Source organism: Aspergillus ibericus (assembly GCF_003184845.1).
Source record: "Aspergillus ibericus CBS 121593 unplaced genomic scaffold BO80scaffold_14, whole genome shotgun sequence".
NCBI lineage: Eukaryota > Fungi > Ascomycota > Eurotiomycetes > Eurotiales > Aspergillaceae > Aspergillus > Aspergillus ibericus.
The window spans coordinates 374,244-397,610 of NW_020292112.1; the positions used below are offsets into that span (position 1 = coordinate 374,244).

The 23,367-nt window shown below is 53.1% G+C and overlaps 10 protein-coding genes across 10 annotated transcripts; 4 read left to right on the forward strand and 6 right to left on the reverse strand.

The window, feature by feature from the left end:
• Positions 1-1,214: 1,214 nt before the first annotated feature.
• Positions 1,215-2,484, forward strand: BO80DRAFT_424083 (uncharacterized protein). Its single transcript, XM_025719189.1, has 3 exons — positions 1,215-1,484; positions 1,537-1,998; positions 2,067-2,484. Exons 1-3 carry the CDS (start codon positions 1,365-1,367, stop codon positions 2,328-2,330), a joined length of 846 nt encoding a protein of 281 aa, XP_025576491.1. The 5' UTR covers positions 1,215-1,364; the 3' UTR covers positions 2,331-2,484.
• Positions 2,485-2,747: 263 nt separating this feature from the next.
• Positions 2,748-5,231, reverse strand: BO80DRAFT_424084 (uncharacterized protein). Its single transcript, XM_025719190.1, has one exon. The coding sequence runs from the start codon at positions 5,053-5,055 to the stop codon at positions 2,845-2,847; it is 2,211 nt and encodes a 736-aa protein (XP_025576492.1). The 5' UTR covers positions 5,056-5,231; the 3' UTR covers positions 2,748-2,844.
• A 1,105-nt stretch (positions 5,232-6,336) lies between these two features.
• BO80DRAFT_41199 (sugar phosphate isomerase/epimerase family protein) lies at positions 6,337-7,720 on the forward strand. Its single transcript, XM_025718001.1, has one exon. The coding sequence runs from the start codon at positions 6,483-6,485 to the stop codon at positions 7,590-7,592; it is 1,110 nt and encodes a 369-aa protein (XP_025576493.1). The 5' UTR covers positions 6,337-6,482; the 3' UTR covers positions 7,593-7,720.
• A 439-nt stretch (positions 7,721-8,159) lies between these two features.
• BO80DRAFT_501271 (RTA1 domain-containing protein) lies at positions 8,160-9,173 on the reverse strand (the record flags this gene model as incomplete). Its single annotated transcript, XM_025724278.1, has 3 exons — positions 8,160-8,656; positions 8,703-8,930; positions 9,017-9,173. The coding sequence occupies 3 exons, from the start codon at positions 9,171-9,173 to the stop codon at positions 8,160-8,162; spliced, it is 882 nt and encodes a 293-aa protein (XP_025576494.1).
• A 779-nt stretch (positions 9,174-9,952) lies between these two features.
• BO80DRAFT_41228 (bromodomain-containing protein) lies at positions 9,953-11,286 on the reverse strand. The gene is made up of 2 exons (XM_025718014.1): positions 11,174-11,286; positions 9,953-11,125 (listed from the first exon to the last, which is right to left on the reverse strand). The coding sequence occupies exon 2, from the start codon at positions 11,051-11,053 to the stop codon at positions 10,073-10,075; it is 981 nt and encodes a 326-aa protein (XP_025576495.1). The 5' UTR covers positions 11,054-11,125; positions 11,174-11,286; the 3' UTR covers positions 9,953-10,072.
• A 1,242-nt stretch (positions 11,287-12,528) lies between these two features.
• BO80DRAFT_352891 (cytochrome P450) lies at positions 12,529-14,383 on the reverse strand (the record flags this gene model as incomplete). Its single annotated transcript, XM_025715642.1, has 5 exons — positions 12,529-13,050; positions 13,109-13,347; positions 13,381-13,831; positions 13,904-13,938; positions 13,999-14,383. 5 exons carry the CDS (start codon positions 14,381-14,383, stop codon positions 12,529-12,531), a joined length of 1,632 nt encoding a protein of 543 aa, XP_025576496.1.
• Positions 14,384-14,805: 422 nt separating this feature from the next.
• Positions 14,806-15,925, reverse strand: BO80DRAFT_404420 (RTA1 domain-containing protein; the record flags this gene model as incomplete). Its single annotated transcript, XM_025717681.1, has 3 exons — positions 15,628-15,925; positions 15,301-15,549; positions 14,806-15,251 (listed from the first exon to the last, which is right to left on the reverse strand). Exons 1-3 carry the CDS (start codon positions 15,779-15,781, stop codon positions 14,806-14,808), a joined length of 849 nt encoding a protein of 282 aa, XP_025576497.1. The 5' UTR covers positions 15,782-15,925.
• A 516-nt stretch (positions 15,926-16,441) lies between these two features.
• On the forward strand, positions 16,442-17,523 carry BO80DRAFT_443967 (uncharacterized protein; the record flags this gene model as incomplete). The annotated part of the gene is made up of 5 exons (XM_025721398.1): positions 16,442-16,517; positions 16,572-16,911; positions 16,960-16,983; positions 17,108-17,132; positions 17,194-17,523. The coding sequence occupies 5 exons, from the start codon at positions 16,442-16,444 to the stop codon at positions 17,521-17,523; spliced, it is 795 nt and encodes a 264-aa protein (XP_025576498.1).
• A 723-nt stretch (positions 17,524-18,246) lies between these two features.
• On the forward strand, positions 18,247-20,473 carry BO80DRAFT_404423 (glycoside hydrolase family 28 protein). The gene is made up of 5 exons (XM_025717682.1): positions 18,247-18,923; positions 18,988-19,296; positions 19,350-19,495; positions 19,552-20,005; positions 20,058-20,473. Exons 1-5 carry the CDS (start codon positions 18,639-18,641, stop codon positions 20,337-20,339), a joined length of 1,476 nt encoding a protein of 491 aa, XP_025576499.1. The 5' UTR covers positions 18,247-18,638; the 3' UTR covers positions 20,340-20,473.
• A 379-nt stretch (positions 20,474-20,852) lies between these two features.
• Positions 20,853-23,104, reverse strand: BO80DRAFT_424090 (putative amino acid transporter). Its single transcript, XM_025719191.1, has one exon. It carries the CDS (start codon positions 22,900-22,902, stop codon positions 21,121-21,123), a length of 1,782 nt encoding a protein of 593 aa, XP_025576500.1. The 5' UTR covers positions 22,903-23,104; the 3' UTR covers positions 20,853-21,120.
• Positions 23,105-23,367: the final 263 nt, after the last annotated feature.

Here is a 23,367-nt window from a genome sequence, read left to right on the forward strand (position 1 = left end):
ATCGGCGCTTTTTGTTAAAAGGTCTTGTGATTCATGTCCGGTATCATCGCCAGCAATCTTCACTCCCATATGCGACTGTGGTCACTATCTATGTTTGCAGCGCAATGGACTCATCAATTAGTTTGTGGGAAACCCCTAGAATAAGTGCAGCCAGATTCCTGTGAAATTTCACAGACAAATGCCATATTACGTCCATAATTAATCCCCCTTTATGATGGTTGCAACTTGCAAGAGCGTAGTTCGCACATTAGAATGGACACTCCAAGCCCTGCATTGACGTGTATGCCTCTGCAAGCTGCTTATGCCGATGTCATCGCTGCCTAGATGATTTCAGACATGGCCTCGATGAGTCGATTGGTGGCGATCCTCGATACAATTTCCGGGAAACTGATCTCATTGTTGGTTGCTCTTTCTGAGCTAGTACGTATTGTCCAGGCCTGCTGGGCAGCCTATTGTGTATTCCAAGAAGGAGGACCGTCCAACTCACACAGCCGTATGATTGGACCCTAGAGTGAAACATCTCTTCTGTTTTACTTTGAAGTATTTTGGCCGAGGAACTGAAGAATTTTGTGCAACGCGAGGCTAAGCGTATTCTCGCATACCAATGGGTGGTGGGTGGGGAATGGAAAGGTCTTCCGGAGAAGACATCCACCCCAAGACAATTTGGCGCCCTGGCGAACTGGCTCCGGATGATTGGAATAACCTTCATTCCTCTGGCCTGGAAGAGCTCTTGTCGTAGTCGAAGGTCAATTCACAGTGCTGTTTTGCGATTAAACAAAATAGGGATGCTGAATCTGTCAAGGATGATCGGACTATCTCCCGTGCTGATCGCCATTGACTTTAGCATCGCCTGGGGCAGCAGGAGCAACGAATCTACTTCTCTCGAACGCCACAGTACAGGGATTCCTCGATGATGTATGATAAATCGCGGGGCTGGGATTGTATCCGGAGACAGATCGGTCTGAGCGTGCTCCTCGATCGAGACCCAGGTCCGTCCACGGCGTCATCCACCAAGCATTGGGACATGCCTCGGAAGGAAAGCCACGGGCTTAGCCTAACCTGGCGGCGCAAGCTTGAAACAGTTTAAGGCAGGGTTAAGAATTCCCAGCATTTGGCGGCTGGTCACCGCAGGCGGCAGTAGGACATGGGCCTGCCCAATGGCACACGACACGCCTGAATTTGCCTGTCGATGTATAAGTTCTCTGTGCTCTCCTCGATTGTCTTGTTCTGGCGTATGACTCGTTCTTTGGTTTATATCCATTACCCCATGCAGAGACTCGCCCATCCATCTATGTTTCAGCAGATTAAAGTCTGCAATCATATCTCTCACTGGTAAAAACCTCGGGGACGATTAGCCGGTCACCATGAGCTGTATCCGTGCCGTGCTGCCCATCATGGGCTCCTGCGTTGCTTTTCTGCTGGGCATCCTGTGTCTCTTCGCTGGTAGCCAGCGTCAGCTCCTGCCCCAGGCATCTCTTCTAACTGTAAGTGGTGGTGTCACGGATTGAAGTCCCCAACTCATGTCATATTCGCCAGTTATATACCGGAGGCGCTGGTGGCGCGGGGGCCCCCGATTATTTCTCCGTCTACACCATGTCCTATTGTACTGGGTTTCAGGAATTGTGTGTGTCAGATGAGACCACAAATGCCACCACGATCAAAAATGAAATTATCGGCTGCTCTGACCGCAGCGTGCTGTTTACCTTCAACCCGAGCGAGGCCATTCTCAATGCCTTGGGAACGCCATCTGGAACGCTATCGCCGGATGAGTGGCCTTCGTGCATCACGGACGACTTCGAGGCGTTGGGCCCAACCAACACCACCATGGTCGTGTTTTTCATTTTCGGTACGACAACCGCAGCTTTGGCTATCGGAGCTCGGATCTGGTCAATTGCCTGCACACGAGCGTCAAGCAGGCCCCCCAGCTACACCGGGGACCCATCCCCTCGCTTCGATTCCGAGACTCCGCCGTCTCGAGTGGAGTTTCTGATCTTCCTGGTAAGTGAAAGAAGTCCCGCACTATCGGCCCTTGAATTCAGCATCCGTCTAATGTATTGATCCTGCAGGTGAGCCTGTTCAGCTTCGGAGTCGCTTCCGTCATTGCCAGCGTCATCACGACCGAGTTCGTGAAGTTGATCAACACCTCGGGCAATGGACATGGAGTATCAGCGACTACGAGTACATCGTTCCTGGGAATGGCCTGGACAGCAGCGGTGCTGCAAGCCCTGTGCACCGTGTATATCCTGATTGACATCATCCGATACCGTGCACGTTGCCGAATGCCGCCATCCGAGTTGCCGGAGCAGAAGCCACTGGTAGGGTGTGACTAAACGTCTGGGTCTCATCAGCGTTGCTTGCCTTCATCTTCATGTGCTTGTCTCCTGTGGTCACTTCTTACCTGTACCAAGAGATCCTGTTTCATAGCGTGCTTGTTTCAATGCATTCCATGCCACTCTTGAGAAGACTCGGGTTTGGTATCCTGGCTCAACACTCAATCTTGCTCTTTCATAGCCAGTCAAACTGTATGGATCAGCCCAGGACGCTGCGTACTCGACGACCGCTAGTAAAGGAAGACCTTGAAGTTTTTACTGAATTGTTCCAGCGTAGGTGAGGCCAGGCAGAAAACCAAGGCGAAAGCACGTGCCTCGCTCACCTGACTGCTCGAACTCACCTTCCCCGGATCTTGAGTCAATTTGATGGGCCTCGGAAACTACTATCGATAGCAACTCTATTGGTGAAACGCGAGCGCGAATCATACATGGACTTTTTGGCATCTAACACAGACATGTCCTTATAATTGCTCAACAAACATTTTGTTTCTCTCTAAATTTGATACTGAGAAGCCTAGAACACATTTCCTGTGAGGACCTCTTCCCTCGACCCCAGATGGAACACAGGGATGTGCTGCACCGGCGCTGGAACCTTCACCACTTGCCCTCCTGCGTACGTCTCGTTTGTCCACCAGTAGGTCCATGGCTTGGTGCTGTTGTCGCCCGTCTGCGGCAGATAAACCGGCCACTCGGTCACGTTGGGCAAGGTCACCGGGGAGACCAACAGGCGTGGGCCGAACATGTACTGCTGCGTCGTGAAGTTGCTGTTCGATGCCGTGAGCGTGGAGATCTTCGGGTCGGTCTTCTCGAAGTCCATATACAACGGGCGCATGATACTCCGACCGGTGAGGTGGAATTGCTTGAAAATGGAGCGCAGATAGGCGCCTAGCTGGTAGCGCAGATGGATGTACGAGACGATAATGGGAGTGTTGGCTTCGCCGTACGACCACGGCTCGTTGGCGCAGGTGTAGGCGTCCTGGAAGTTGCAGGCCCGGCTGCCGTGAGTGCGCATGAAGGGCAAGAAGGTCGCCCAGGCCAGCCAGCGCACATACAACTCCCGGAATTCGGGGGTGTCGATGTTACCACTCCACCAGACTGTGGGGTCAACCTGGAAACCGCCGGCATCGACGGTCCACCAGCCCCAGCCTGTTGCTGCGGCGGACAGGCCACTAGCCACCTGCACGGCCAGCGTATCCCACACGGACGTGGTATCTCCGGACCAGATCATGCTGCAGAACCGCTGGGACCCGATGTATCCGGACCGACTCAGCGAGACTTGGGTGCAAGCGCCCCCCTCTTCCGTGTCCGTTGCATTGCGGAACCCTTCATCGATCGCCTGCTGATGCGCCCAGGGGTACAACTTGCCCACGCTGAGCTGCGTTCCGGCGGCGTACAGTACATTCGGCAGGGCATACGGTACCGATTCGATGTACGTACTCTGTCCGTTGTTCTCATACGCCTCACCCAGAGCTCCGCCATCGGCCTGGTCGATCCAGAAGTTTTTGATCCCCTTGTCGTAGTAGTTCTTCTTCAGCATGCTCCAGAGGAACTCGCGCGCCCAAGGGTTGGTCGAGTCATAGTTGCGGATGTATGACCCGTTCCAGGAGTCAGTGGTGCCGGGGCCGTCGCGCGTGGCTGAAAGCAACCCGTTCGCCTGCAGTGCAGCGTAATTGTCACTATCATCCGCGACACTGGGCCACAGCGACGCCATCATCTCGGCTCCTGTGAGGTTCTTTACCCGCGCCGACATCTGCCCAACATTCGGCCACAGGCGCGGATCGAGTGCCCAGTCTCCCTGGTGCGCCCACGACTGATAATCAATCACGATCATGGCCACCGGGATCCCACGGTCATGGAAGTCCTGTGCCAGAAGCTCAACTTCTGTTTGGTTCTCGTACCGCAGCTTCGACTGGATGTACCCAAGGGCAAAGTCCGGCGGGACCGGTGCCCGCCCCGTCAGGGCCGAAATTCTCCGCTGCAGAGTATCGTAGTCGCCTGGCGCAGAGGCCACAATCACATAGTCGACCAGCGTTGTCGTCGCGGCGGTGAACCTGGTTCGAAGGGGCCCAAACTCCATGCGTCCCTCGGCCGGCATGTTCCAGATAAAGGCGTAACCTTTGTTGCTCATGAAGACGGGGGTGGGGATATGCGTGTTGAAGTTCACCAAGTCAATGACCTGGCCCTTCTTATTGATCATATGATCTTGCTGTGTACCCGTGCCATAGATCTGCTCATCCGGGGTCGCACTGAAGGAGAACTCGGCTGAGAATTCGGGCCCGGGACCGGGCCAGTGATAGTACCGGGGGTTGAGGGACTTGAGCGGGGCGTACTCGTTGGTGAGGAGGGTCTCGCTCCCATCCTCATTGACGCGCGAGAAGGACAGTCTGTACCCGCCCGTTGTACCTCCCCATCCGGTGGTGCGCAGGATTATGTTGCCGTTGCGCAGGGTGCGAGGCTCCGTGCCAGTGGTTGCGGTGTCATAACTCATGCCATGCGCGGAGTCCTCGAAGCCTTCAAGTGGAGGGTCATAGATGAAGCTGATCTCGTTGCCCGAGGGAGGACGGAAGGGCCATGCGCGCACGCGGAACCCGTCGTATCCAAAGGGTTGGATGAGAATGGTCTCGAAGCCATGCTGGAGACGGATGCCGGTCGAATTGGGGGCAATATAGGTGGATGCCGCAGCCTGGACCAAAGCGCCCAGGGCGAGAATAGAAGAGAAATACATGTTTCGTCTTCTATCTCGGATTCATGATCTGAGCGGACGGAGGATGCGCTTTTTCGATCGGTATACACTACAGATCTCCATCTTGTCGGCGAGGGTTTAAGTAGCCATCCCCAGAGGATTTAGCCGATTAGGCTAATTCCCATCTCGGTCAATGAACAAGGCATCATTGGGGGGAAATTTGGGGGGGTGGTACGACGTGAGATGCAGTACTAGTTAAAGGACGGTGGGAACTGCTAGTATGCTAGTAGTCGGGGATGACGGGGGCTGGGCCGGTGCGGAGAGAATGTGGGATCCACATTGTTGGGGAAATCAGACTGAGCCATCAGGGTCCGGTTCCCCCGGGCAAGCAAGGGGTATTTGTTTCCTCCTTCCGCGGCGAGAATTGGTTTGCAGAAGTTCGGTGTTCAACATCCGGAGTATAGCATTCTCCTGCCCGAACCTTGACGGCGGTTGGTACGCATCCCGAACATTGGCAGCCGAGCTGACCGGAGTGCCTTGGCCCAGGGACATTAAGATCCAGGGCGTCCCGCCGGGATTGTTCCCTCTAGACTGGCGGGGAATCTCCAGCCCGGCCATGCAGATCTGACGTGTCCTTGCATCGGTCGCACTGGAGATCCTGCAGCGCCGGCCGTTCCGACCCCGATGGCCCTTCTCATCCAAGGTCCAACAGCTCCGAGTCCAGGCGATGGGTGGTCTAACTTGGCACGGCATGTCTCATTGGGCCCGTCAACTTGCCGGATAGAAATTGGGGTGGCGAGAAAGAGCCTGGCTGTGCTCTTATGGGTGAGTACGACTAGGAAACTGGACAAGGAATTGAGATACCCCTCCTTCTTGATGCGGGGGTAAAGTCTACTCCAGACGACACTCGGAGATAGCGGAAGATGCCGACAGCCCCGGTCGACACCCTAGTTGATTAGGATTCTGAGGAGATCCGATGTCATCCGTTCATTCAGCCATTCGACACATTGATTATCGGCAATCTGTTTTGTCACTAACTTTCTCAATTCTTTCCCTGTACATCTTCTCAGTGTCTTCGTTGTTAGGCTTTCAGTTGTGAACCTGATGGAGGTATCCTGGTCATCCGCCCACTTACTGTCAGGAGGCTCTGTATGAAGAGAATTGCTCGTGAGGCTCATGGGGGGTAGATGAAACAGCCTCTGCACGACCCATGGATTGAGAACCTAGTCGACGTCAGAAGGATGTGTACCTCAGGCCCAAAGGCACAAATCTTTTACCCCGGATAATCCCCAGACTCCCCAGACATCTGGGAGGATCGTCCCGGGGCCAGGTTCTCCCTCCCCAAGACGGGAAAGCCTTCACCCCGCATCTTCAGAACAGAACGATTAGCCGGCTCATGCGATGACTCGTCGCCCCCTCTCGAGAATCCAAGAAACCCACACCTCTTTTCACCACATTATACCTTAATCATGCCTATCCCCTGGCCACCTCCTTCCATCCCCAACGAGTTTGGCACTGCCACTCTCTCCCTCGGCAACGCCATCCATCATCCCCTCCAACCCCGTCTCGAAGCAGCCGCCAAAGCCGGCTACCGCTGGATCGACCTCTTCGACGAATGCTGGGCCGCCTATCTCGAGGAACATGGACTTCCCGGTGACCAGCTCTGGGAAGCGACCCCGGACAACCTACAGATCGCACGGAAGCTCGGCGCCCTAGTTCGGTCCCTGGGAATGCGCATCGCATGCACCCAGCCTCTGCGCAAGATCGAGGGCATCAAGGACCCCGCTGAGCGGCGCGCCTCGCTGGATCTGGTGGCCAAGCGTTTCCCGTTCATGCGCGCCTTTGACACCGACCTCGTGTTTATGTGTGCCAACATCCGCACCGATGAGGGAGTCACGTCGGACCTGAAGACGGTTGCACGCGATCTAGCGGAACTCGGCGACATGGCCAAGGCTTATTCGGATGCAGATGGTGGTCCCATGTTGCGTATCGGGTATGAGGGTCTTTCCTGGGCGACGCGCAACACCTGGGCATCCACTTGGGAAGTCGTGCGGATGGCCAACCGTCCGAATGTTGGACTGATTGTCGATGCATTCAATGTGCTGGCGGTGGAGTTTGCGGATCCGTATAACCCCGCTGGTCATGGCCGTATTTATCCAACCCTGGAGGAGTCCTTGGACGTGTTACGTGCCTCTCTAGCGTCGCTTGTGGCTTCGGTGCCTGGCGATCGCATCTTCTTCTTTCAGGTGGGCGATGCGGAGCTCATGTATCCCAAGACCTTTCGCCCGCCGACGGATCCAGAAGTGCCTGCATTGTTGCCGTGGTCGCGCGGACATCGCTTGTTTCCGTTTGAATCGCAGCGCGGGGGATATATGCCGGTGGAGCTGGTTGCCGCCGCGGTAGTGGCGACGGGATACCGGGGGCCGATGTCTTTGGAGGTGTTTAACAATTCGCTGAATGTACCGGGTCCAGAGGTCGCCAGTGTTCATGCTGAACGAGGGATTACAGGTCTGCGCAAACTGGCCGAGGCAGTCTCTCGAGTTCCAGCGTTCTGGGAGACGTGGCAGGCTCGTTTATAAAATATGGGTTGTCGTATTGATCCTTTTGTATATTGCAGCTAAGCGGATTGGATATTCCCAAGCTCAATCCATTGCACGCTGATCTACGACCATCTCTAGAAAGGGTAGCAACGTTACGCCTTCATAAAGGAGGGAAATTATTACCAAGTAGACTATCAAGGACATATGCCTTCCAACTACCGGTATAGAAGGTATAACAGACGTCTCAACATTGAATAATCCAGCTAAGTTGTGGTCAGTCATTTTACACCAATACCACCCGCAGGCCCACGGGATACCTAGTAGCTTTAAATTATGAGTTTGGAACTTTCAATGTTGACCAACTATTAATCTCTACCATAGAAAGATTTCGTAAGTTGCCCGCGGACCCTAGGTATTGTTTTCCACGCTGGACGCGCCTAGGCCTCTGTTCACAAAAGATAGCTTGTCATGAGTCTGTAGCCTTTGACATTACTAACTACGGAGTATTCACTGTGTAGCATGCATCTTTTTCACCTGGAGCTCATTAGATCATATGACGCCCGTACATCATTCAACAATGTCAGAGGTCTGAGTTCATGGCATCATTCAAACAACACCCATCATCTCCCGCTCCACACGACGTCTGGAACTCGACTTTCTCCTCCTCCCTTTCTTCCCTCTCCTCCTAGCACCTCCCCCGCTCCTCTCCTCCACCCACACAAGCCGACTCGGATGATAAAGCAACAAAACCACCATCACCAAAAACATCAACAACCCATCAAACACATACAACCACACCTCCCGCCTCTGCAACGCCCCATCCGACCCCTCCGCAAACTCAATAACACGATACACCGAGCGCGCCAGAATCAACCCATTAGTGAGATACAACACCCCGAGGAACCGATCCCAGGGGACTCGCGTTTTCCGCGCCTGTCGCGTAGGATGACGTCTCATACGAACGTGAAGCACCCCCGACACGAAGATAAACAGCACGAAGAAGATGATCTGTACGAGCAGGCCCCCGATAATGACCCAGTTGCCGAGCCGTTCTTGGGATGAGGTTTTGGCTTGGGCGAGGATGCCGCCACCTGTTGTTTTTGCTATGAATGGGATAGGTTATCTAGATGCAGTGGGAGGGGAACGTACCCCCGGCTTGAGCAAAAAAGGCAATGATGTCTCCGATGACGAAGATTCGGGTGATCCAGCGTCCCGGGATGAGGGAGCGGGAGTCGCCTTTTGTGGCTTGGATGATTCGTCCGAGGATCATGTAGATGGAGGCGGCGAAGAGGGATGGGGCGATGAGAAGGAGGAGCTCTTGCATGATGTACGGACCGGTGCTCCAGTTTGGGGTTTGTTGGCTGTTGAGGATTCGGCCTATGTAGCCGATGGTTTCGACTGGGGTTCGTGAGTGGGGGTTGGGGAAAGGTGGAGAGGTGGTGGTGGTGGTGGTGTCCACGTACATATGCCCCCGATGATGAAGGGTGTGAAGAACCATGTTCGCTGGGCGATGTAGTGGATCGAATGACATGTTGTGATGAGACCGAAGCAGACGGTTGCTGCGATGGCGGCGGCGAGGGATGGGGCGTACCGGTAGAGTTGATAATCTCCTACCACCATGGTTGGGGTCTGGGGAGGATTTGGTGCTGACAGTGGAAACTGATACATACATACTGGTTTTATAGTTATGACATGCATCAAGAGCAGTAAGGCTGCGTTGGCTGATACCAACGTGGTGGCTGGTGGATGTCGCATTCGGGCTCGTATTCGTATTTGTCACCAATCTAGGCAGCTGCTTAGGGTGCAGTGCTCTTACGCTTGGAATATTCCATCAAAGTTAGACCAATCAATTTAGTTTCTAGCTGCTCCCTTTCTGCTCCAAAAAAGGGATTTTCTGGCGGCGCATGTTATGGACATTGGAAAGAAGGTAGACAAATATTACGGTTATCGTAGATGCTGTATGTGGGTAGTTCAGTAAATTACCGATGAGACTGAAAACCTCAGCTAAGCAGTAGACAGTCCTTATTTATCAACGGTTCTGGTGCCTATGCATGGGCGATCTCCAGTGAGTAAATATCATAGGATGTCCTCATCAAGTATGGGGCGCATTTTGTATGCCAGATCCAGAGAAAAGAAACTGGGGATGGGGGATGTGAGACGATAGCAAAAGAAGCAATCAAGAGTTTCTACGTATGCATCAAGAGCTTGTAACCTGATGCTTCTCCATTTCTTTTTCTCACATATGTAAGAGTCCAGCTTTGTTGGATTGATTTTGGACATAATCACTTTTCGATGCTCAAGGGTATGATCATTTTCATATCTTAAGCTGGTCCCACTTCCATCCAGAGAAACTTTACCCCAACTCGACCTCTGCAAGATGTCTACTCTTCTCCATCATGCTACATTATGATAGGCATAGCGCCTTCAAAAAAAATAGCCCAACGCAGACTCCATACTTACAAAACTCTCGTCTCGCTTAGAGTAGGTTGAGTCTTAAGAGAGCCATTGATGCGCTAGCTTCATTCTTCCAGCAAGTCATACCACTCCGGTACCTCCTTGATTAAAGAATATATGTATCTCTCCAGCTTCATCGCACACTTGGCATATACCGTTGTCGCGTCATTATACTGCCGACAATTGCTAAAGATCAACTTGAGATCGTTAACAAGGTCTTTCGGGGTCGAATAAGCATCTTTCTCTAATCTTTCTTCCATTGTTGACAAATCCATTGGGGTTTCAATAACTTTGTAGTAATCCGGGACCTCGTCCTTGTTGACCGGAGAGACAAAGGGCCATGCTTGTTTGTGGGCTTGAATTTGGCTCAGAAAGCGCCGAAGTTCGTTAAAATGAGGCCCATGTCGTGGTTCCCGTGCTAGCTTGTCCATGTCCGGAGACCAGCCAGCAGCTCGAATGGCAGGAATAGAGAGTGGATCGATCGGAGTGATGACGCCGTTAGCCCATTGCGGAGGCGGTGGATGTATAATGTGATTTTTGCTCAAGGGACGCATTTTCGCTAGAACAGTTTCCTTCTGCTTGAGAAGCATACGGCCCACTTCGAGATACCGTATTCGGGGAAGCATCGAGCATTGCATGAGTGTGCCGCCTTCATAGTCCTTGATGTAGCCCATCCAGATGGAACGGTCAAGCATGATTTCTTTAGTGAAGCCCTGCTTTTGGAAATACCCCGTGGCGTAGTTATCAGCGTAAGTCAGAAAATGCATCACGGGGGATGTGGCCTTGACATAGTCCTTCAAGTGGGCCATGAGATGCGCTCCGTATCCCTTCACCTGCTGGTCCGATGAGACGGCACAGAACACGATTTCAGCGAACTTGCGGTGTCGGACTTCTCGAAATGTAATTCCACCAATGACTTCTAGAGGCATTTTCACGATGGCCAAAGACAAGTGCGTGCGATCATAGACGAGACGGGCGATGTAGTCTTTGGGCATCTTCGGTAGCTGCTTTTGAAACAGGTTTTTGAGCCCTGTGAGGACAATCATACTCTCTGTGGAGCCATCATTGTTGACGACCCGGAATTCTATCTCGCCGTTTCGCTCTTCTACAACTGCAGGCTTCAGGACAGTCAGAGGACTTCAAGCCATTCCAAAGACCGAGCATACTTATTCTGGAAAAGGAACAATCCGGGTTATCGCGGAGGGTTACATGTTCGACGGTACCTCCCCGCTATGAAAGCTTTTGAGCTTTTTGGCATCCGGGGCCGTATTCGGGCTCTTCGGGGGTCGTGCGCTTTGCGACTAGGGGGTTTTTCCCGCTGTCGACTGGAAATGATTGCGACTCCGCTTCGTCCATTTGCATTAGAGATGCCAACGAACCTGGACAGCTAAGATGGATATATAAGCTTGCGCGGGCCGTTCTCACACTGTATGAAATATGGCTGGCTTCCCTTTGAATCAAGAGAATGATGAACGACTTGTTGAATGTTTTGTGTGATGACCACCCCCTGTCTTTCGGGCTCGGACACCTGAGGTCCGCCACACCAGGTCTAATTATAGGGTCATGTGACAGCAACGTTCACGGAACCCTGCAACAGTAGCTGGGCAATTACTCGTATATATAGGTCTTCCTGCAGCGGATGTCCTTTCCGCCTCCGGAGAGTCACGGGTGACTAATTCTGCCGCCAGGAGCCATTATTCACCCATAATCCTCATTCTGAACATTTGCTGCTACCATTGCTATTTCATAGTATAGGGTGTGGTTCACACTCCGACGCTTCCTCAAGGCCTGAGCTGCCCGCGAATCTGGGAGAAATGTCTGACAACTAAGTTCGAGATGGTTTGGCAGCGGGGCAAAGTCATGAGGTGTTGTCTCATATCAACACCGCATAAGTCCTTGGTGAATTATTCCGCCCACTCCTGTTCTAATATTATAGTGTCTTAGTCATTCTAGGTGTCTATGAGGCCGCGAGCTTGTGGGTCTAGCCAGTTGTCCAATCCTACTATTCTTAGCCTTATTCAACTGAATTCGATGAACATAGTCTGATAATAAACACGCGGAGGCGCCGGGATCGAATAGCTAGATGCGGGAGAACCAGACACTATAGGACTTGGCGTGTAGATATCAAGCTCTAGCAAGTAATAAAACCAAAATGGTTGAAGCTAGTCAGCTATGATACAATTGTAAGAGAATTAATAGAAAGATCCAATAAAATATCAATAAGTTAATTGGTTCAGTATTGAAAAAGCGCTAATTCTAGTGCTGGAGTAGGTGATGCACTCAAATCAGGAATGTCAGCGGCACAGCACAACAACATGGGTGTACATAGTAATCGCCTAAACCTACTATGTATTATCTGCGTGTAGATTGCAGAGAAGGGCCACACTTTTGTTTGATACAATGCCCCTCACAGCGTATATTGGAAAGAGGAGTAATTTGAACGATCTATATTAGACACAACAAGGAGAATATCTGGCACAGGCGCAGTCGCCGGATGTTGCTTGAGTACTGTTGAATTGGGTTACCGTCGTATGTCCCACCGGACACGAACCGCTTCAGGGTCTGCAATATGCAGGGTAAGTCTCATAACGCTGTTTTGAACGCGGTCATACGCATTCATTCTCGCCTGCTCAAGCGTCTGTCCGGGCTGAGGTATAATGCTCACTCGGTGGTTGCGAAACAACTGGATCAAGACAGCCACTATTTCCACCTGGGAAAACTTCTTCCCCGGACATACCCTCGCTCCCTCGGACCAAGCAAGCAGCCTTCTTTCCATGCTGGTGCAGTACGATTCATTCACGGGGATTGAACAGTCACGGCTGGTAGGCCCAGGCGGATTGCTTGATATCCACCGGTTCGGCCTCCACTCCAAAGAGTCGGGACCCCATGTGTCCGGGTCGGTATGCAAGGCCACACTGTTGATGCGTACCTTGGTGTTCTTAGGGATGAGCGATCGCTCATTATTTATACCCACTGTCTGCCCCTGGTGCTTAGTCTCCCTTAGGATATTCAGTACCGGTCCGTAAAGCCGTAGTGTCTCGAGCTGGAGACCTCATTAGCTTGGTTCAAGGTGTCAAAAGCTCAAGACCGCATGAGCATACCATGACAGCTCTGAGTCGCTTAGTAGAACGAAAGAGCTTATAATTGGGCAGTTCATCCACCCTGATGTCCTGCAAGAGATAATCGATCTCTTGCAAAGCCCACTCCTGCCATGAGGGGAATATCGCGAGGAGATATATAATCGCTACCAGAGTATTGGCCGTAGTCTCATGGCCTGCGAAAAGGAATAAGAAGAGGTTACCCCGGACTTCCTCCGGAGTGAGGTAGAGCTTGTCTCTTGCTTTCTCCGGCGGAGCGTTCATCCGGCGTTCACCTTTCAGCATCATTGAAATCAGGTCCGTACGATTGACAGCGGGACACTGTCGGCGAAATTCTATAAGTTCCTCCAATGTGCGTCTTAAATGTCGCGCGGCCGAGATGATTCCGCCCGCATTCCGCGATTCTCGATCGCGTGCGAGAAATGGCTTCTTCGTCCCCGAGACCATATCCAAGAAGGTGGTTAGGTTAGACTTGCAGTCATCCAAAGACAGATTCGGACGGTTGAGAATGCTTTCGTCATCGAGGGCGAGACAGGCCTGGAAAAGCACATCCATGCTGATGTGGGCCATGTCGGAGCTGGTGCTCGTGACAGCCTCTGCCTCCAGCCATGTTGATAGAACATCGGCCGCTCGATCCAATGCCTTGTACCATGCTGCTTGGTCCGTCTGGTCGTTGAATGCGCCGGCCGTAAGTCTACAGTGACGCTTCCAGTCTATTCCTTCCACCTGCCGAGGCGTTCGTCAGCCATGCTTATGATGCCGTCTGAGAAAATAGTCAGGGCGGAACGGGGATCTTACTGAGGCGAGGCTCTTGCCAAACACATCGAGCTTCCCTGTTCCTAGTACTTTAGTAAATCTGTGCACAAGGGTGGGAGCGCACCTGGATTACTTACTTAGGAGGCCAACCGGTTTCGCAAAGCTCTGGCTCCGACTCAGAATCTCCCCAGCCACGGTACCATCCGCAGTGATGAACTCACATTGAGTGGGCGTTACCAAGTAGAATGACTTGCCGTATCGCGCGTGAAGGGCATATTTATCGGAGAAGTTCCAGGCATGCTTCTGAAATCTGTGCAGTTGGAAGAAGATGGAGAAGCGGTCGTTGTACGTGGCTGGGCGGAGGGACTGGAGGCAGCGCCAGAGCGGCTCACCGAGGAAGACGACGCTGACGAGAATGGGGACCTCGGGGTGTGCCGCCCAGACCGAGCGGTAATTGCGACCAGTGCATGCGAGGATGTAGGCCGTCCATGCGAGGCAGGCCACCAAGACAATCAAAATCATGCTTGTGATAGTGGTCCTGGGTAAGCGATGGGCTTTCCAGGGGCATGGAGTGAATTAACCATCCCAGGCATTGCTTGATATTTAAAAGCGACTCGATTCACCAGTAGGCCAGCGCCCGGGGACTGCCGGAGGGGAGTGGCTCATCTCATCGCATCACATCGCCTCCATACTTTATCTTAGTTGGGTCATCGTCGTATTCGTTCTGTTGTCCGGAAAAAGAAGCCCGAAGTGGATCCCTCGTTCCCGGGGGAAATTCTGAAAATAATAGACTACGGCCACAAATAAAAATGGAAAGAAAAAGAGAGAGGTAGAGAAGGAGAGGCCAGAAGAAGGCGGATCTGTTCCTTCTGATAAAAGTCATATATAGCTGGCTATATATTCTATCTGCTCTGGTATCTAGGTATCCTTCCCAGCCTCGGCTTTTATAGTGCCGGAGATATATCTACAAAGCGGAGGCCGTTTCCCACCGCGGCCACGCGGGATTTCCCCAACAGCCCGTTGATCTCACTGGGGTGGACCCGAATCAAGATACACAGCACCAGGAACATGGGCACCGCATCGAAAACGTAGATGAAAGCCTCATGGGTGATCACGTACCCGTCCTGTCCCTGGATGTATTCGATGAAGCGCACGATCGACCGAATGAGGATCAGGAAGCTGGACGCGTATAGCGAGAAGAAATGCTTGCGCCACGGGATCATGGGCGACTCGGAGCGGACGGTGGGGTGTCGGTAGATGCGACGTTGGAAGATGCCGGCGGCCACGAGGAAGAAGCAGAAGAAAAGGATCTGAACCAGAAGACCCCCGATGATGACATTCTCGCCCGTGTTATCCGTTGCTGATTTCGACTGCACCATGATTCCGGCGCCTGTTAGAGGTCAGTATAGGACAAACGGTAGAGCCGCAGAGGAACCGACCGGATGACTGCATCAAGAAGGACAGACAATCCCCCACCACGAAGATTTTGGTCAGCCATTTGAGTCGGATGATCGAATGGTGCTCTCCGTGCACGAGGGCGATGATCCGGCCGAGGACCATATAGATGGTGGCGGCAAACAAGGCCGGGGCAATCAGAAGAAGCGTGCTTTGGATGATATAGGGACCCAGAGTCCAATTGGGGGATTGGTTGCCTGACATGGCTCGACCGATATAGCCAACCGTTTCAACTGGAGAGATTTCCGTGGTCAGTTTGGAAGGCTTGGAGAGCGACTTGGGGGGTTGGGAAACGTAGGCGGCAAACGTACAGAGGCCTCCGATCAAAGCCGCAATTGTCAGCCATGCGCGTGTCCGAATGAGCTGGTAGGTAAAGATGGAAATGCCGCCCAGAAACAGCATGATCATGACGGCCGCCCCTCCCACGGAGGGATAGTAGGCGTATGCGGTCCAACCGGTAGCCATGGTAGCATCTGGCGTGCAGGGAGCTGTAAATGGAACCGGGACATTGGACTTCTTAAGTGGCCGCTTCTCCTGAACGGGTCCTTAGGCGGACTGGACACTTCAGTGGCCGTTGAGGCAGTTGGGATTCTCTGTCGTATCTCGTACTACAGACCATGTTCAGCTAGCGCGTGGTGGAGTCGTGTGTTCGAGCCATCGAGCTATTCGGGCCAGGGAATCCGAGTGGCACGGACCATGGGAGATCTCCGTCAGGGTCTCTGCCTAGTGTGGGATGCCTCTGCCTAGTGTGGGATGCCTCTGCCTACTCCTAGGTAGTACTTGCATACCACTTGTGTAGTACTACAGTATGCCTCTGTTTCCTCGCGGTTGCTGTGACCTGCGGCATCCCGTGGCCGGCACGCGTTCCCCGTTTCCCTTCCCCAGCTCATAAGCCTCCCTCTCCCCTTTTCCTTCTCCTATTCCTCCTCCTCCCCCAAACTTCCCTTCCCCATCCCCAACATCACCCTTTTGCTCTCACCACTGTGTCATAGCGCACTGCTACTCACTTTCGCGATCGAGCATGTTCCCCATCCATCGGAGGTGTCTATCTTTCACGACACCCCGTCTTCTTGAAAACCATCACCAGACCGACTCGTTTTGCCGCCAGAAATACGCTCACTCAGCATGTCAGTGACTATCTGCTCGGAGATTGTGGAGATTGAAGCGTTACTTCCTAGTGCCGTGGATAGTGAATGTGCAGGTATCGAAGGGCACTCCTCCAGATGGCTTGATGGTTACTGACAAGTTGTTCAAGCTAGGGATCTGGCACGGCTAATTCCTTGGGTATTCAAGAGAACCGACGTGGTCAGTCAGAATGAAGACTGTACCATTGCTTGGCCGATAGAAGACAGGGATTTCAAGTCCCTTTTTCGCAAGCTTTCTGATTACAGTCTTGACCTGGCTGGTTCTGAGACACAGATATCAGATGCCTTCGAGGCACGGGAATCAATCAAATTGCTCGAGAAAAGCTGGCAGCAACCAGAGCGAGAGCCCTTCAGTGCCTTCGTCCGATCGCAAGGCTCCATGCTGAAGACGTTAATGACCGCCGTTTACTGTAACCTTGAGGGCATTCGTGAGCACAGTCCCCATATCCAGTATGTTTCAATCTGCTTGGCAACCATTTCAGATAATGACTCCCGTAGGTTCAAATCGCAACTTATAGAAAGGTATGTAATAAGGAGCCAACAATTTGCTTCCAAGTCAGCGGGTGGGGCCACTGTAATGTGCCAGGGAAAGCCAGTGCCCATCATTTCCTTCACGGGAGTAAGTTCCCTATACTCAAATGATCAGGCCGGGGTTGCTGATGGCTGCAGTGGTATAAAGGACAGACCTGAAATCAATTCCTGATGGAAACCCTGAGCATAATGCTTGGGCAGCTGGCTGCAAATATCACACTGCAGCGCCGTCGGCATGTTACAAGAGACCAGGAAGTCTTTGTTTTAGGGTTCTATGAATCTTATCTCCATATTGCCTATGGGGTTTTCCCGGCTACCACTGTAACAAGAGTTCACAAGGAAGGATGTGCCAAGGGTGAAGAATTCACAATCAAGTTCACTCGTGGTTATAACCTAAACTTGAAGGATGACTGGCTGGAACTGGTGCCCGCTCTAGCACGACTTTACCGATACCTCTTAAGTGGGAATGCGAAGGTCGAAGCTGCAGCTCGTCTGCACAGTGAGGGTCTAACTGTTGGTATTGGAGCCTGAAAATGCTAATCTTTTGGATATGTAGGCTCGGGGGAATGCCTATTGATTAGTTGATCACCTTGGTTGCTTCCAAATTCCACCACTTTTCTACTCAGACTGTCCCACGAAGTGATGCAAGCTCAGGCTCAGAGTGAGGCAGGCCTTGTCGCAAGTACTAATATACGGCCATAGGTGGCTAATCTCAAAAAGGATATGTCGACGAGGTATAGAAGATAGGCCATCAGTACTATGGGTAAGATCAAGGCTTTTGTTGACGGATAAAGATGGGTCTGCGCGCACGTGCATGGGCCCGATAGTAATTTCGGACATAACAATGCTGCCTCCAAGACATATGACTGCACTGGGGGTCCCTTGACAATGGCTCGTCAATTCTCCCTAGCCCCGGGCTGCTTAATTTTACCCTGACCCACCCACAACGCTACGGATGGCCCGACGGTGCAGGACATAGATTGAGAATCCTGTTCAGACAATAACATGAATAGACAGGGAGGATCACAGGGGCAAAGACTTTCCCGGCTGAACTGGGAGGATGGGATTGACCCTGAGACTGGGAGATCCGAGATATCCGATTCAACCCCATGGTTCCTGGCCGGACATGACTCGTGCTGGGAAATGACGCGTCGGAGTATCAGATAAGTGGAGTGGGCTCTTCCCCTCAACGGCTCTCCACCCATCCTGCAGTTCGTGAAACACGTCCGAGGGGTCCCTTCATCAAGTTGACCCGTCGTTAACTCGTGTCGAGCTCGGCTACAGGACGTGGCTGCCGACGGCGCCAATGAGCCGGATATGAATTATTGACTAGTCCCGGTCTCCACTCGAGCCATTAGCCATGCCAAGCTCCGGAGGAGGTGGCTGAGCTTAGCTTGTCGATTCTTAGCTCCGACCTGCGCTGGATTCGATGGATTATGCGGATGGCCTGGCGGTTCTGGGCCCATACTAGACATGGTACACACTACACCCAAGGTACTGTATAAAATGCTGCACACTTCCAGCCGCCGTCAAGATGGAAGAATAGGGAATTCCATCGCCACAGTTGTCCTTCTTTCCCCCTCTTCCTAGTTTTTTTTTTCGTTTTCAACCTTACGCTCTTTCGAACACTCGCTCCTTTCGCCATCATGAAGCGCAGCGCGCTCCTTCTTTCCTTCCTTCCCCTCGCCTTGGGATGCGACAGTCCCGAGAGCCATGCCTGTGCCTCCATCTACTCGGTGTCATCCGCTGCAGCTGCCAGCTTCTGTGCCACTTTCACGGCGAGCTCGGTGACCGCCACGACTGATGTGCCGGACGTCTTCCTCTCCAACTGCGACTACAAGACTAAGCACCTGTCGAGTGCCTGCAGTTGCTTGGGCACCGCCGACGCATCTTCTCCCGCATCGACCTCGGCAGCCTCCTCCAGCAGTCAGGTGAGTATCAGCTATGGCTGTAGACCACCGACACTACTGTACGCCAAATGCTGAACCACTCTAGGGCAAGGCCCCTCCTGTTGCAGCCACTCGGACTTCTGCGGCTGCGACCACCTTCCAAACCACCGCCGTTCGCGTGGCAGTGTCTACCTCGGCAGTGGCGGCTGCGACTACCCAGGCCCCCGTACCGGTGCAGAGCTCCGTCGCGGGCAATGGAGGGACGACTTGCACGGTGACCGAATACGCCTCGATCTCCTCGGCCGTCGCATCCTGCTCCAACATTCTCCTGTCCGGCGTCTCTGCCCCGGCATCCAGCACTATCGATCTCACGGGTCTGCAGACCGGCGCAGCGGTCATCTTCGCTGGTGAAACCGTAAGTTATCTCTCCTCTCGTGCAGTCGGTCACCATGCTTATAATCTCGATAGACCTTCGGTGACACCTATGACGATGACTTCGATCCCATTGTCATCTCGGGTACCGACCTGACCATCACTGGTGAGGAGGGACATGTCATCAACGGCAACGGTGAAGCCTACTGGGACGGCGAGGGATCCAATGGTGGACAGGACAAGTGAGCCTCACTTACCAACAATGATCAGCAGGCTGATTATGCTAATGCACTTCTAGACCCGACCACTTCATTGTCATCAAAGACATGTACAACTCCAGCATCCAGAACCTCAACATCATGAACTGGCCCGTCCACTGCTTCGAGATCGAGAACACCGAGTACCTCACCATCTCCGGCCTGACCCTCAACAACTCGGCCGGCGATGCCGCCAACAGCAAGAGCGACGGCGACCCGGCCGCCCACAACACTGATGCCTTCGACATCAAGCAGAGCGACTACCTGACCCTTTCCAACAGCTGGGTGCACAACCAGGACGACTGTGTGGCCGTCACCAGCGGCACGGAGATTGTCGTCGATAACCTTTACTGCTACGGTGGCCATGGTCTGAGCATCGGCTCCATCGGCGGCAAGAGCGACAACACCGTCAACGGTGTTACCTTCTCCAACTCGCAGGTCGTGAACAGCGAGAACGGCTGCCGCATCAAGAGCAACGCCGGTGAGACAGGCGAGGTTAGTTCTTTCTCCCTCTCCTCGAAAACCTCCTTTCGTCTAACAGAAACAGGTCTACAACATCCGCTACGAGAATATCACCCTGTCCGGCATCACCGACTACGGTATCGACGTCCAGCAGGATTACGAGAACGGCGGTGCCACCGGCGACCCGACCAACGGCGTCAAGATTGAGAACGTCACTTTTGTCGACGTCACTGGTACCATGAGCGACGGCAAGGACTACTACATCCTCTGCGGTGACGGCAGCTGCTCCAACTTTGTCTTCACCGATGTGGACATCACCGGTGGTAGCGACGACAGCTGCAACTACCCGTCCAGCGGATGCCCGTAAGGTGCTACGTGGACTTCTCTGGGGTAGGACTGTGAATGTATAGTATCATCTTTTTCATCTTCTTATTTCTGATGCTGTCGATCAGCGGATTTAGCTTAGTGTAAACCAACTCAATCAAGGTTTATGTGTTTGTGTGGCAGTGTGTGTCTGTTCCTTGCCAGTGTGAGGTGTACTATTATTGGCGATCGGGTGGTTTGTAGATGGGACCGGCATCTAGGATTGTATTGACGATACTCTTCTCGTCACGTAGGATGTGGCCTGTCAGTCACAGCGTGCTTGTTCCACAAACTTCCAATTGCGAATATCGGCGACACGGCTTCAAGCAGCCAATGACTACGATGCATGCGTGATACAGCTCTAAAAGGAAAAGAACAGGTGGGGTATGGGTCAGGTGTTTCATTCATTCAATCATTCCTCATCAAGAGAGGACACGAAACCCCTCACGGTATCACTAAAAAACGCAGCCAAAGCAACAAATGAAATTCACAAGCCAAGGTGGGATTACTTTTGCTCCGCTGCAACTACTCTGCTGAGCACTGGCATGTTGGATTTTCTCTACCGCTGTCATTCACACCGTTAGCTCCCTGGTGGGTAGGTGGGTGGGTTGAGCAAAAAGGAAAAAGAAGGCCTGGACGCACTGCGGTTAGTCGCGGGCAGGCCGGGCAAGTAATTGTGATGAGTGAGTGACTGACAAACTGAGCCAGGAGCGCCAAACGCCTCCAATGGAAGATGCAAAACCGGGACGCCGGACACTACGCATGTCTTGTCGATGGTCGCTTTTTTAAGAGGATCCCTCTAGCCAGACAGATACGGTGGCGCTGGTCGTATACACCATGAACACTACCCCCAGCACCATCATCGCGATATCTCCCCGTTTGACCCACGCGGACTCGGCCACGCCTTTCCAGTGCAGGTACGCCGGGTAGATATAGACCAACGGTACACAGGCGAAGGACCCGATCAAGGACACGAACTTGTCGAGATCCCCGGCCCCCAAGGCCGCAATCAGTCCACAACCCACAACAGCCACTGTCCGGAACACGTTCTTCTTCCACTTGATCATCGGATCGCGCTTGCCCGATCCCTGACCGAATAGCTTGCCCTCCAGAATGCGAACGGCGGGGAAGAGTTGGATGGGTGTGCTCACCAAGATGGCGAGCGAGTAAAAGAACTGAAGAGCGTTGACGAAGCGGTCCGTGCGCGGCAGGTTACTGATGATCTCGGTTTTGGTCTCGTCGCCAAAGGTGGCATATGACAGAGCCCCCACCGCCGTGAAAAGAATGGTGATAATGGCCATGACGGTATATAGCAGTTTGTCAAAGTGCTCTGGCCGTTTCATGGACGACTGGATCGGCAGGATCAGCCCAATTCCTTCGAACGTGAAGATGCACGAGCCGATGGTCAGGGTGAACGACTGGCGGTTGAACAGTTCGACCGTTGACGCCAGCCCACGAGATGCGAGACTGGCAATGTCATAGCAGTAGATATATGCCAACCCCACCAGGATGAACACATCCGCAAGCAACGCAATCGGACCCAGCTTGGAGATATTTCGGATCAAGGACAACGGAATGAGTACCAGCAGTTGCAAGGCGATCAATGCACCGATCGATATGGCGGTAGTCTGGTCTTTCGTTACCGCCTCCACGAAGGCGTGGATGTTTTCTGCCGTGAAAATGATGCAGGCACACACAAAGCCCAGTTGCGAGATTACGATGGATGCGAGGATCAGGGTCCGAAGTCGGGGACCACCAATCCGCTCGCCGATGTCGCCATAGCCACCGCCGTATTGTCTCCGACACTCGAGCAGCAGATGGAAACACAACGTGCTGATCAAGGCGACCGTTACGAGCGTGATGGAAGAGAAGAGGATACCGCCGTTGCGGAAGGCCTTGGGCAAGAAAATGATTCCGGTCCCGACAAAGGCCTTGAGCAGAGTAAAGAAAGTCTTGACATTGGAGGCATCGCCGGGGCGACTGGCTCGCGAGCTCTTCCGTCGCCGCAAGAGGGCCGTCCGCTCGGAAACCTGTGTCTCGTCCTCTTCCTCGACGATGGCAGACTCCTCCTCGGTATCGGCCAGATCCTCGCCCGCAAAGTTGCCATAGATGTCGAGGAAGTCGAGAAAGGAAGAGGTTACGCCGGGTTGATCGAGGCGACCGTACTTGTTCTGGATGAAATGGCGGCGAAAGCTCCCTGGCTCCAGGGAGGCAACGCCTTCTTCTACGACATCATCCGTATGTCTCGGAAGGAAGGAGAAGGTGGCCGCCCGTTTGTCCAGGCGAGCCTGTTTCGATTTGGCATCGATGCGGTACAGATCCCGATGGATGTCGCCGCCTTGCAGCTTCAACGAGGACTGGGGTTCGGACGGAGCGTCTCCGCTGCTTTGCTCTGCTGGGGCGTCTCCGGAAGGTGGGGCCAGTTCATCTTGTAATGAAGCTGTGAACTGAGGGTGAAGATGCTGGGACAGGATGTGGCTATTGTTCTCATTGTTGTCATCATTGTTGCTAGCCTCCCTTGGGTCGGAGTCGGGATCCCGACCGGGAGAAGTGGAGAGGTCTGGCATGGGGGAAGAAGGAAGGGGGAGGGTCTGGGTCAGGGTCAGTTGCAGCCGGGGATGGGGGACGTTGCAAGCATTGTTCAGCTGTCAAGGCCGTGCGGAGGTTGCCAAGGGGAAGGGTAGTGTGGGAGTGTGTTAAAGTGTGTGTTGGGGGGTAGTAAAAGGGAGCAGGAGGCGAGGAGGGAAGAGACTTGAAACTATGAACAAGTAACCTAGTGAGAAATGGAGAACAATCATGATGTAGACTTGATTGAAGAAGTGTCGGTCACCGTGGCCGATCATGCACCTCTGATTGGTCCGCCCGCCCGGTCCGGGCGCTCTGCTGAGTCAGCACCCGCTTTTGGCCTTAGGCATGAATATCGATCTCTCTTCCTACTCTTTTTGTTACTCTTTTTACTCTTTCTACTCTTTCTACTCTTACTCTCTCTACTCGCTAATGTCTACTTCCACACCGACTCCTTCTTCCCCGCT

Bases quoted from the DNA above. Each gene is read 5' to 3' on its own strand.
- BO80DRAFT_424083 (XM_025719189.1), top strand. From the start codon at position 1,365: ATGAGCTGTATCCGTGCCGTGCTGCCCATCATGGGCTCCTGCGTTGCT. The intron at 1,485-1,536 runs GTAAGTGGTGGT...CATATTCGCCAG, and splicing joins CCCAGGCATCTCTTCTAACT to TTATATACCGGAGGCGCTGG. The intron at 1,999-2,066 runs GTAAGTGAAAGA...TTGATCCTGCAG, and splicing joins TGGAGTTTCTGATCTTCCTG to GTGAGCCTGTTCAGCTTCGG.
- BO80DRAFT_424084 (XM_025719190.1), bottom strand. From the start codon at position 5,055: ATGTATTTCTCTTCTATTCTCGCCCTGGGCGCTTTGGTCCAGGCTGCG.
- BO80DRAFT_41199 (XM_025718001.1), top strand. From the start codon at position 6,483: ATGCCTATCCCCTGGCCACCTCCTTCCATCCCCAACGAGTTTGGCACT.
- BO80DRAFT_41228 (XM_025718014.1), bottom strand. From the start codon at position 11,053: ATGATTGTCCTCACAGGGCTCAAAAACCTGTTTCAAAAGCAGCTACCG.
- BO80DRAFT_404423 (XM_025717682.1), top strand. From the start codon at position 18,639: ATGAAGCGCAGCGCGCTCCTTCTTTCCTTCCTTCCCCTCGCCTTGGGA. The intron at 19,496-19,551 runs GTGAGCCTCACT...ATGCACTTCTAG, and splicing joins TCCAATGGTGGACAGGACAA to ACCCGACCACTTCATTGTCA. The intron at 20,006-20,057 runs GTTAGTTCTTTC...TAACAGAAACAG, and splicing joins ACGCCGGTGAGACAGGCGAG to GTCTACAACATCCGCTACGA.
- BO80DRAFT_424090 (XM_025719191.1), bottom strand. From the start codon at position 22,902: ATGCCAGACCTCTCCACTTCTCCCGGTCGGGATCCCGACTCCGACCCA.